The sequence below is a fragment of the Ursus americanus genome, chromosome 23, assembly GCF_024610735.1.
Source record: "Ursus americanus isolate L20-20 chromosome 23, mUrsAme1.1.p, whole genome shotgun sequence".
Taxonomy (NCBI): Eukaryota; Metazoa; Chordata; class Mammalia; order Carnivora; family Ursidae; genus Ursus; species Ursus americanus.
Window position 1 is genome coordinate 33,683,863 of NC_142149.1, and position 13,485 is coordinate 33,697,347.

The 13,485-nt window shown below is 37.3% G+C and overlaps 1 protein-coding gene across 19 annotated transcripts in view; it reads right to left on the reverse strand.

Annotated features, from left to right (window-relative positions):
* Positions 1-13,485, reverse strand: part of BCAS3 (BCAS3 microtubule associated cell migration factor) — a 579,161-nt gene that overhangs the window by 249,232 nt on the left and 316,444 nt on the right. For all 19 annotated transcript variants that reach the window (XM_087854571.1, XM_087854575.1, XM_087854572.1 and 16 more), the window contains one exon: positions 7,331-7,428. In XM_087854571.1, the coding sequence (XP_087710697.1) occupies positions 7,331-7,428 (98 nt within the window). The remainder of the gene's footprint in view (positions 1-7,330; positions 7,429-13,485) is intronic.

Sequence of the window (13,485 nt, forward strand, 5' to 3'; positions counted from 1 at the left end):
CACATTTATCAATGGAACAAAATAGAGAATCCAGGAAAAATATGGTTTTTTAAAAAGGCATTAATGAAAGTCACTGGAAGAAAAGTGTATCTTTTTGATCAACAGTGCTGGAAGAAACTGCATGGAAGAAACTGAACCTTGATCCTTGCCTCATAGCATAATAAAAAATAATTTGGAAAGGATCACATACCTAACTGCAAAGGCCAAAACTACACAATGACAAGAGAAAAGAAAGCATCACTTCAAGTCTGGGTGACACGGCAAAAAAATTTATGCAAAACACAAAACATAGACAGAAAAGCGAAAAAACTGGAATTCTGCCTGTCAAAAAATACCAACAAGAAAGTGAAAAGGCAATAAACTGAAAGGAATTGTTTGTAAAACATCTGACAAAAGATTTATATCCAAAATATTTAAAGAATTTAAATTCAATAAGACAACAGGCCAAATAGAAGTTGGTGAAAGATTTCATAAGTACATTACAAAAGAAGCTATCCAACTGGCCAGTAAGTATATTCAAGGTGCCCAATATCAGTATTCATCAGAGAAAAGCAAATTAAAACTCAGTTTACATTTACAAGAACAGCTCATACACCGCTAAGAATGAAAAATGGTATAGTTCTCTTGGAATACTTTCTTGGAGGTTCCTAATAAAGCTAAACAGATGCCTGCTTTGTGAGCCAACAATTCCAGTCCTAGGTGTATGCTCAAAATATATGAATTCGTATGCAAAAAAAAAAAAATGCATACGTCAAAAAAAAAAAAAAGACTTGTACAGGGAAGTTTATAGCAGTTTTATTCATAAAAGGCTAAATGCTGAAAACAATAGGACAATAGGCTGTATTATAGTTATGCTACATTGCAATGTAAAAACATGAACTAGTGTCACAGGTAACACGTGGATGAATCTCAAAAACATTAAATAAAAGGAGCCAGACATGAAAGAGTATCTATAGGATAATTTCATTTACATGAAGTTCAATATAGACAAAATTAATCTATGATGATAAAAGTCACAGTGATAATCTCTAGGTCAAAGGTAGTATATTGACTGGAAGGGGCATGAAGGAATTTTCTGGCGTGATGGAAATATTCTAATTTGTTCCGAGTAGTGATATATACAGGTATAAAAATACATCAAGTTGTATGATTATATTCCTGCTATATGTAAATTATACCTTCCCTAACTTAAAAAAATTCTTCGAAGGTGACCCAAAGTACCTGGAAGGGGCTTTGGAAATAATCTACTTCAATTCCTTCATTTCTTATGGAAGAAAGCCTTGGGTTTCAAAGCAATTTACCAAACAGGTAATTCTAGGCAGAGTGGAGACTAGAACCAAAGATTCCTAAATTACTAGTCTCTATTCTTTCCATTACAGCAACTTTCCAAAACAAGACTTTTCCCGGGAACAATTATTTTCACTTCGATTATTTGCTTTAGCTTTTCTCTGACAGTTTTCAACAATATCCAGGGGACTATCATGAGCTCTGGTTCCGACCAGTTGCCTGGGTGAGGTCCCAGGCTGCTTTTTAATTGCTCTCTGGGCTTACATATTCAATGGAGAGAGACTCTTTTGTTTCTAAGTTTATAGATGGCACCTATAAGCATAAGCCTCTCAGGCTCTTGGACACAATTTAAAATAGTGTGGCACTAACAGTTTGACACTAATGTCACTAAGACAAATGGAATTCCCGGTTCAGACTTAAACAAATTCTAATACTGCCCCCAATATTGTCCCTCTGCCACCACGGTCTCAGGCAACAGACTACATAAACAGTCCAGCCTTGTATTAAAGATGTAGTAATAAAGGTACAAAAAAGAGAAGTTGGGTCTTTTGGCCAAAAAGCCCCTTGTAAATATGTGGTACCCCAGTATATCAACAGTAGGGAGAATTCCATCAATTCCTTCTCAAAATGCTTAGGAAAGACTTAAAGTCATGTCAAGGACTCGGTGCTTGCAATAGAGAAAGCAAAGGCGAGGTTTTAGTTGACACAAAGATTTATTCAAAGAAGCAATGTGTCACCAGAAAAAAGCTTTCCCAACAGCTTCTTCTACTTCTGTTTACAGTTTCTTCATCTTCAAGTGGGGCAATCTTTTTTTTTTCTTAATTGTGCTGAGCTAAAATTTTCCACATTGTTAACTTGAATTTCATCTTCTAACATCCTATAAATATTAGAAAGAAGAATGAAAGGAATATTTAAATCAGAAGGAGAGGGATGTGGCCGATCACCTTCCTCATGGGCAAAATAAGGTCTTTTCCCTATGCTCTTATCTCTAACACTTATTTTTGAATCTGTACAGACAAGTAGGTGCGCATTAGGTTAGAGTTGAAATAATGCATAAACTTCCTCTTTTCTAATAAAAAAGCCAATCTTAACATCTGAGTTTGAATATTTGCTAACTGTTTCAAGTATAAATAGTGTCAAAGTAAAATTACTGACCTCCTTTTTCCCCTCTGAGGGACTGTTCACAGGTCACGACTAAGCCTTCTTTTAATTTCGCCCTCATCCATAATCCTCTTACTGATCCCACATAGGCTTTGAATACTCAAGGTACAAGTATGCCTGGGCTTTTCGTCACCTTATAATCACAAAGAATATCTGGAAGTCTACTAAATGAAAACCACATCACGTATTCAAAGAAGTATCTCAAAATTTCTAAAGAACTTGATATCCTTTATATCTGAGAATTATTTTAAGAAATAACGAACACATCCCTGCCCGAAAAAGTGAAACAATTTTTTTGCGTAGGGGACCTTAAATTCTTTGTACAGATGCAGAGAAGACCAGATAGGTAGGAAACATCGCTTGTTCAAGGTTTCAGGCAATGTTCAAGGCCATGATTACAATGTCATGGTTCAGTCATTCGACTCTAGTTTTTAAAATCATGGTGCTAAGTAGCCTCACCATTGAATGACTAAACGGTGTTTCTTACAAATCTCTTTGCTTCTTACCACCAGCATCTCTTGTGTCTCTGATGGCTTTAGGACACAGTGACTAAGTCTTTCTGCCTCAGATTGGAATGACAACTGTAGATACAGTGAAATATAATCCTTAGGAATATTCTTCCCCCAGTACTTCAGAAAAATCTCTGTAAAATAAAAGCATGTCTCTATATGAACATCCCTCCTAGCAGAGATTTGACTTAAATCATCTCCTCGTCGCCTACCCAACCATACTTCTCTACTAAGTGTTATTTTGTTTTTGTAAATGTCCGATGCACCAAATGTCAAATACATAAAGCAGGCATAAATGATCATTATAAAATCAGTCAAAGCAGGCATAAATGATCATTATAAAATCAGTCAAAGCAGGCATAAATGATCATTATAAAAATCAATCAAATCAAACCAGTTTGGGTTTTTAAGTGTCTCACCTTCTTCAGTAAACAAATTATTTTGATAATGGGAAAAACTGGGTGCCGCAAAAGTATCTCCTGGATTAACGAATTTCTTAGAAATTATTTAGATTACTTCAATTATACAACAAAAATAATATTTCTCTTGAGTCAAGAATGACAACAAACACCAGGTCTAGAACTCGGTCCCTATTTATAGAAACCTTTATTGTAACACTAATTCCTAATATACCAAAGCCTGCTCTAAAGGATAAGAACCCATTTTACTTAACTGTCACAATTTTCTTTCTCGTACTGTCATCTTCCATAGGAATGTACATAAATGCTGCCCCCACCACCTCCAATAACGTTTTCTCTATACAATGTTTACTTCTGTAGAGTTTGGCTAAGATGTCTGCTCTTCACATGAGCCAGGCAGAAGTCTGTCTTTCAAATCTCAGTTGCTTTGAGTTCTTTCTTGGTAAACATCAATTTCCATAGTAAAACCACAAACCAGGAGAAACAAACTTAGGATGAACTAGATCTTTCTAGGCTTTCTGTCTGGATGACTCCAAAGCGACTTTAGAGTTGTTATTAAGTTACCCAACAGATACAGCCCACAAGTCTGGGAACAAGAGGATCAGTCACCAAGGTGGGAAACAAACTTTGAATGGGGCATGGACAGCTATCTTTCTACTTTCTCTTCAGAGGTCCTACACCTTTATCAAAAGAACACATGTTATAAAGAACAAACAATGAGAAAAAATTCTTAGATACCTAACCAAAAGGAATGTACAGAGAAAAAAAAAGGTACTTTGTCTAGAAGTGTTATCTATGATTCGGAGACACTGATATTAATGAAAAATGGAATGATTCCTTCAAATTTCCTTTTATCTGGGTAGCCTTTGTATAAGGGTAAAATTCTATAAAGTACCCTTCCAGAATGGTCTTCTCCTTAGTCAAGAAGGCAACATCTCATAATTATCTAAGCTCAAAATTTTAGGTAAGATAGTACCCTTTTGAATCACCAAAGATCAGATGTTATGGGAATGACCTCTACTCAGAAAGCAGTTATAGATCTGCCAGTCCAAATACACATATTTATACAGAGATAGAAGCTGGTTCATAGGTATCTAAAGGCATAGAATTTATGCCATGCCTAAGTCACTGAAGTTAAGAAAAACACACGTATTTTAGGAAATGTTCTTCCATGTGAAGGAGTGAAGAACAGATACACTAGATGATCAAGAAATTATAAAGACAAAATTTCTTAGCAAAAGTGGTACAAGGCTCTGCTGATCTCTTTTAGTTTCAACAGAATAACACTGCCAGATAAATATACAGATATCTACAACATAACAGGCTGGCCCCAGGTATAAATAAAATATTTTCATTTGGAAGACTGTTACAACTGTCAAAAGATTTAATCATATCACATTAAATTTCTAAATTCTATGCCTCTGAAAGGTAATCATATGAAAAATAATTAAACCACCACGAGTTTAGACAAGAGTAAGAGCTGCCACTAGAATAGAAGGACAGTCATAAAATGTGCCATAGGAACAATTAAAAAGGCAATACATTTAGTTGTAGAAGCTGAATGAAGGTAAGACAAAGCAGGGGAGCCCAGTCAGAGGAGGTGCCACAGCAGTCCCATCTCCAAGCAAAAGCAATCCGAACTCCAGAAAACCATTTTCGTCACACGCAGCTGACTCCAATGCATGGGTCACAATCAGAGAAGCACTTCCTGGTTCACGAGCACTTGTACACATTTATTAGACTCTCTTTAATACAAGAACCTAAAGCAGAATTTTCCCATTCACTCCTTTTTTTATAAGGAACCCAAACTAGTTAGTCTCTAGTCTTCCTAAATATCAAAAGAAAAATAAGTCTGTTACAACAGCGCTCCTATTACATAGAGTAGATTAAGCTTCCCCAACAAAACATTATTCACTCACTTAAAAAATGCGTTGAACAAAAGGGATCCAAACCATTTGAGAAGTAGAGAATTATTCGTAACAGTCCAATTCCTCATCTACGGGGTTTCTTTAGCTCAAAGTTAGAGAAAGCGGCACACACATTTCATTGCTCTGTCTCAGAAAGGAACTATGGCTTTCTGGAATGAAAATAGGCTTAGAAAAATAACAACAGAGCTTAGTCACCAAGAAGTCCTTTCTCTACTCAAAAGATTAGTACTTTCGGGCAGAGGCTCACAGCTGTAGAACGATACCCTAGAATCTCCTACAATGCGTCTCTGATGCAAATGGAAGTAAATCAAGGAGCAAAGATCTAGTTTCTTTTTCAAACATCAATTTAAAAACTCTTCTCGCAGCAGACTGAAGTCAAATGATGGTTGCCAATAGTTCACGGAAATTCCTATCTGTGGCATGAGATGTAACCTGACAAAGAGCTAAAACTGAGATAGTACTACATGATAAATACGGCGTATTACCTCAGAGTAGAGCGCTGAATATGTCAACTTTTAATAATACCTTTAACTGCTTTAGCGACGTGTGTTTCACTTGACTGGGAGTCACTTGACTCTAAAACATTCATCATAGGACAGTTTAAGAATGTTAAAACCCCCCAACAAAGGCTACTACTGTAATCTTGAATCAAATACTTTAGGTTACAATATATTGCTTCCAGGATTCACGATGGTTAAATGATAATTCCAGATGAGCAGGATCTGTTAGCATTCTCAGATTGAAACTATCAAAAAGATTTATTGTTCAAGTCGCCCATCTCAATATTTCATTCAATGCAGGGAAGCAAGGATAGAGACTTCACACATTTCTGTGCTTGTTTCCAGGGGACGAACCATGGTTGCCAAGAGAAAGCAGAGGGACAAGTATGAGCTCTCTAAAGTAAGAGTCTACATTAAAAATGAAGACACAGCCCTGGATGTGGACAGCTAAATCAGACACAGGGTACAATCCACTGACAAAAAGATCAGAAAGCTAAGGAAATGTACAAAACCGGTTAGCTTTCAAAAATTGAAAATACATCCAGACACAGAATCAGAAACAGAAGCTTTGGTCTTTTAAAAGTGACCTTCGCAAATCAGTTTTGTGTTTGTTTCCATTTTCTTTCACAGTTTAAGCCTCAATCAAATCAGCAGTCTCTGGGGATTTTGAAATTGCTATAGATTAAAATCCTCTCTGACTCAACTGTTTGACTAATGCCGAGTATTTAATAATTCTACTCATAAGAGACTTTTTCTTGATGAAACCCTGCTGTTTGCTCTCTTCAGATGCTCTGCAGCTGCACCATAACAGAAAGCATCACTGTCCTTATTTTATCAATACATTTAGAGATGAAGAATGTCTCATTATAAACAGGTCTATACTTGGCAGACGCGGCAGAAAACAGTCTGACGATACTAATGCAGCCACTATCACCTCCAGAGGCAAAGATCTACTCCCAGGTACTAATGATACATATTCCTGGATTGGTTCCAAGGAGAGGAGGTTAATAACTGTGATAGATAGACTAAAGTTAAGTTAATGAATTTCTAAACTTTATGCTTTCAATAATAAAGCCATTTAAGCTACGGCACTTGGACTCTCCAATTCCACAGATCAGGCACTTTGATACTCAACAGGTTGAGTAAATTGAATCCATATATTGTATTTACGTTCTCTGTCAAGGTCGCTTCTCCACATTTGAGAGATCAAAGGCAAAACAGTCATCAACCCTGTAGCCTTCAATACTGTGTTCATTACATTTAATCAAGTGCCAACCCCACTGCATCATTCACCAACCTTAACAATACTTAAACGCATGGCATTGTTTAGCAACAAATGGAGGCACAGTATTGTTTTAACAAACACACACACACGTATACATACATGCACAACATGCACGCATGTCCCCAAACAAACGAACAAACAAAAAGAGGAAGGCAAAAAATATCATTCTCTCCATTGTGCAGGAAAAGAAATTTAAAATGCACAGAACTATCCAGCACAGATTTTGGAGGTGATTTTCTACCTGAGGCAGCATCAATCACGGTGGAAATTCCCCTTCGATCAGAGACTGGACGGGATGACCCTGGCATGCTGACTGGGTCAGAGCGGACCGGCTGGATCCTGCAAGGCAATTTAATTTAATTCACATATGTTACCGGCATCAAAACTGTCGCGTGCTACAACAGACCTTAAATCAGGAATGCTGGAATAGGCCAATCCATTAAAGAACCATTCATTCTAAAACGAGACAAAGAAGGGAACTGCAGTCCCTAATTCTTGCACAAAGCTAACGCACTGCAAACATTCCCTACACTCCGGACCTCTTCTCCTCTTTGTAAGTTACTCAATAGATTTTAAGTAAGGGGTTGAAAACTTGACATTAATTGAAAGGGATAAACTTAGTAGCATGGGAAAGGAAACAAAATACTTTATACCAAAACCTTTGACATTTCCAAGGGACAGATATGAAGAGTTTCAACACTCCTCAAATTCATGAATAGCACCATAGCTAGTAACACCTGCCATAAAAGGCAGCATATATACTAGATACAAAATTTTGAGCAACTCCCTTACAATCCTGAATGAGAGTTACTTTAATTATGACAAGAAGCATAGGAAAACAAAGCTGTGTTAATGTGGCGGCCACAGGTTTAGCTAGGATCGCTATTAGCTAACTGAGTTACCTCCATAAAATTACCAATTAGCATGTAAGAATCAATTAGAGTCTCAGCAAAACTGCAATTTACTACATATAATTTCAAGTTGCTTAGGAATGATAAATCTATAAATGCAAAGAGTCTCTTTCCAGCTGTATTAGATAAATACTATTAACATAAAAAAATCTGTGTGACTAGAAGATCTGAGAGCCCAGGCAACTTAGAGGAATAAAAACCTGTTACAGCAATATAAGCATGCATTTTTGGTAATTCATTCATTCAATGAGTATTTGCTGAATATTAAACGTGTGTCAGTATTATTCTAGGAACAGGCAGAAACAAGACATGAATTAGAAGGTCTATGTGTACGTATGTGGTCTAGCATATGGACATTCACGACTGATGCAAAAGGGAAGTGTGAAAATGAGTGAAATAGGCAATAAAAGCTCAGAATGAGAAAACGGGGTAATGACTACATGGTCCACAGCAGACTGAAAGATTTTGTGGAGGTGGAACAGGAATCGGATGTGTATACGGTAATAGGATATATATATGCAGAGGAGAAAGAGGTGCTCCTTAAGCATAGAGCTAGAACAAGCAGACCCTTGGATCAGTAACTAAGCCTCACAAATGCAGGGCAGCTTGAGAAGCATGATTTGGCTGAAGCATAGAGTTCCCAGTGGATCCTGATGGAAGAAAAGAGGTTGATAAACACCATGAGACAGATTACAGAAGACTGAAATGCCATGAATAGATTGCAGAAAGATTGCAGAAAAAGAGTAGTTACTGAAAGCACGGTTTAAATGTTTGTGTATTTAATGTGTGAAAAAAAGAACCATCTGACCCAACGCTGGAAGCTGGAAGTACTGAAAACAAAGACCCCTCGCTGCTAGTGAGGACAGCATGTACCACCCAACCTTTGTTCTACCCCAGCTGGTTTTGCTACCCCAGTCATAGTAATCCCATCACCTCACAGCAGAGATTAATCAGGTCCACAATGGGCAGGCCTAAGCGAATTTGGGCCAGTGAGAAAAGAGGAGCCGCTTATTTGAAATGTCTGGAAAAGATGTTTTCTGGTTCTTAACAGAAATAAGAAGCCAGACAGTTAGACATGGTCAGTTCATCCAAAGTAAAGCCCCCTCCTGGTCTAAACAACTTAAGTGGGCTAATAAATTTCCTATTATTAATTCAATTTGTATCAGGGTTTCTGAATAATCCAGAGTTGTGGGTGGGGTGAGCCAAGGCTGGCCACGAATTAATGTGTTGAAGCTGGCAAGAGATACACAGGCGTTTATCCTATTATTTTCTTTAACTTTAAATATGTTTATATATGTTTGAAATTTTTCCATAATAAAAATGACAAAAATAAAAACAAACTGGCAGAGGTGATGGAAATGTTCTGGAATTGGACAGCAGGGATACTGCCCAACATAGTGAATATACTAAAAACCGCTGAATTATACAGTGAATTTTATGTTGTGTGAATTATGTTTAACTTAAAATAATAGGAATAAGGTCTGAGGATCAAATGGATAACATGATGACTATAGTTGATAACACTGTATTATGTAACTAAAATTTGATGAAAGATTAAAACTTAGATGTCCTCACTAAAATAATCACAACATACATATGCTAAATATGTGAGCTGATGGATATGTTAACTAGGTGAAAAAATAAAATAATGAAGTAAAAGGAGCTAATCTTGATTAGAAAACTAGACTTTGTACCTCAGCTTCTTCTACATGGTCTATTTCTCAGATCTAAAAATAAATATTTCATTGACCTTTTTTACAGTTTAAATCCCTGCTCCAAGTAAGGAGCTGCCTTGAGTTTAAGCCACCCCTGACTCCCTTATGGACATGACAGTCAACTCTGTACCTGCCTGTTCCCCACTTAGGTTAGGATATAGGTAGGCAGACTATCACAGCACCACATAATTCTTTTTTTTTTTTTTATTTTTTACTATGTTATGTTAGTCACCATACAGTACATCCTTAGTTTTTGATGTAGTGTTCCATGATTCATTGTTTGCGTATAGTGCTCCATGCAATACGTGCCCTCCTTAATACCCATCACCAGGCTAGCCCATCCCCCCACCCCCCTTCCCTCTGAAACCCTCAGTTTGTTTCCCAGAGTCCACAGTCTCTTGTGGTTCATTCCCCCTTCTGTTTACCCCCCCTTCATTCTTCCCTTCCTTCTCCTACCGATCTCCCTGCTATTCCTTATGTTCCACGAATGAGTGAAACCATATGATAATTGTCTTTCTCTGCTTGACTTATTTCACTTAGCATAATCTCCTCCAGTCCCGTCCATGTTGCTGCAAATGTTGGGTAATCGTTCTTTCTGATTGCTGAGTAATATTCCATTGTATATATGGACCACATCTTCTTTATCCATTCTCTGTTGAAGGGCATCTCAGCTCCTTCCACAGTTTAGCTATTGTGGACAATGCTGCTATGAACATTGGGGTGCATACTGCCCTTCTCTTCACTATGTCTGTATCTTTGGGGTATACCCAGTAGTGCAATTGCTGGGTCATAGGGTAGCTCTATTTTTAACTTTTTGAGGGACCTCCACACTGTTTTCCAAAGAGCACCACATAATTCTTAATGATATCTTATGGTGTACAGGACAGGGTACCAGGTGTAAAGGGTCAGATGAATAAAAAACATCTAAATAAAGTTTTTACAATTTAAAGGAGAAAATAAGGCCAGCAGCCATAGTGCCATTGTACATAAGCCTAAAGAAATGTAGAAGAAATAGAGGTGAAGCACTCAGAGTAATCGGAAACAGGAATGAGGGGAATATAAATAGCTTGATTTCTAATTGGATGCTGAGCAGGAAATGGTACTAAAGAGGCCACTTAAAATTCAAATGATGTAAGTCAAATCTGAATTTCCCATCAAAACTGTGTTCTAATGGAAGTTAAGGTTTTAACCAAGGGCCCCTATGCTCACATTTTTAAATATAAATTACAAGAGCAATAAAAAAAAAGTATAAGCCTGTGACCCAGGATAAAGGTATCTAAAGTTTAAATGTATCCAATAAACAGGACAATATTTGGGATGCCTGGGTGGCTCAGTCAGTTAAGCATTTGACTCTTGGTCTCAGCTCAGGTCTTGATCTTGGGGTCGTGAGTTCAGGCCCCACGCAGGGTATGGAGCCTATTTAAAAAACAAAAACAAAAGGACAATATTCTAATCAAATATGTACAGTTTAAAATCATTTAAATGACGAATACTAGGAATGCTTTAGTGTAAAGAAAAAGGGAAGCCCCTGAGGAAAATTCTAGAAAGGACTGAGGACAGTAGCTGTCTGAAGAAGCAAGTTAGAGAGTTCTTAGATGAAGGGCTATGTCTGAAGTAAAGAGTCATTTAAGCAAGCTGGAGGTCACAAAGCAAAGGAACAGAGCTGTGTATATAGGAGACCTAGAGATATCTTCCAGAGAAAAGAGACAAGGGCTTATTATAGTACCAGGTGACAGTCATCAGGGAAAAAAAAAGGATCTTGTGAATAGTTCAATAAAGAGAATAAACATAGTTTAATGGATTGTCTATTTTAAATGCCTTAGTATTAACATTTGAGTACCCACATGACTTATAAACATGAATGACTACACACTGAATCATTAAGTCGAGGACTGATAACTTCCTAAAAATGGACTATCTACACTGGATTACATTTTACAGTTGGTATCAGTGAAAACTGGTCTAGCACTCAGTATTGTTACTATTGCCTGACATCTTGGGGGGAAAAGTTCTACTTCTGAAAAGCTGGAAGACATGCTAGGTTTAAAAAAAAAAAAGCAAAAATGTATGAAAGAAAGAAATTAAGTACAAAGCAAACAAATAAAAAGTTAAGCCTCTGAAAAAGGAATTATAGGAGACATGTTCCATTATATGAATTACTCTTTTATTTTTATTTTTTAATTTTTATTTATTTTTTATTTATTTTTATTTATTATTTTTTTTTAATATTTTATTTATTTATTTGACAGAGATAGAGACAGCCAGCGAGAGAGGGAACACAAGCAGGGGGAGTGGGAGAGGAAGAAGCAGGCTCACAGCAGAGGAGCCTGATGTGGGGCTCGATCCCACAACAGCGGGATCATGCCCTGAGCCGAAGGCAGATGCTTAACCGCTGTGCCACCCAGGCGCCCCTATTTTTTATTTTTTTTTTAAGATTTTATTTATTTGACAGAGAGAGACAGCCAGCAAGAGAAGGAACACAAGCAGGGGGAGTGGGAGAGGAAGAAGCAGGCTCCCAGCAGAGGAGCCTGATGTGGGGCTTGATCCCAGAACTGCGGGATCACGCCCTGAGCCAAAGGCAGATGCTTAACGACTGCGCCACCCAGGCGCCCCTCTTTTATTTTTAAAGCAAGCTCTACACCCAATGTGGGGCTTGAACTCACAACCCTGAGATCAGGAGTCCCATGCTCTACAGACTGAGCCAGATAGGCACCCCGTGAATAATTCTTATTATTTTATTTTTTTTTAGATTTTTTTAAAATTTATTTTATTTGAGAGAGAGAGAGACAGCCAGCAAGAGAGGGAACACAGGCAGGGGGAGTGGGGGAGGAAGAAGCAGGCTCCCAGCGGAAGAGCCTGACGTGAGGCTCAATCCCAGAACTCCGGGATCACTCCCTGAGCCGAAGGCAGACGCTTAACGACTGAGCCACCCAGGCGCCCCGCCGCGAATAATTCTTAAGGAAGAAACATCTAGGCCTAATCCACCTCTGCAATAGCTTTTGTATTGTTAGACAAACAGATATTGACAGAGGTATATAAAAACATATTTCCAATATATAATTGGGACACATTTTTCCATAATTTTTAAAGAGATGTAAGAAAAAGGTCTATTTTAGATTCAAGTAAGACACATCACAGAACTTTTTATAAGAGAAGACAAGGAAAGGGAGAGTACATTGCATTAGACTGAGCCCTTCACTGTTGTACCAGAATGTGTCAGGTCTGGATATAACAAATTAAACTGGTAAGCAAACCTGAGACTACAAAAGTCAAAAAGTTCTCAGTTGCATTAGAAAAAATATTTAATAATAAAAAGCATATATCGTACGCCTTGTACTATGATTCTTACAAGTGAGGGTCAGAAAATATATATGATGAATATATATATATATATATATGAATATTTATATATGATATATATGATAAACTATAAGTGAATTTATATCAGTTCTTTCTCATTCAAAAACTTTTTAAAGCCTAAAAGAAGGAATAAGCAGGATTCAGATGAAGGTTAGTTGAAAGATGAAGTGTCAGTATCGGGAAAGGAGGGCACCCTCAGACTTTAAGCAGTTAGAAATATGAGGAAGGCAGCATAAAATGAGATTAAAAAAAAAAACCACTGAATATCAGATTTAGGGACATACCATCTGAAGCACAAATATTTATTGACTGTAAGGAGATCCCACATAAGATTCCCAGCAATAATAATGAATCACAAGCTACAGTGGATATATTTTGCACCATAAAACTGTGCCAAAAGGGAAAATGTC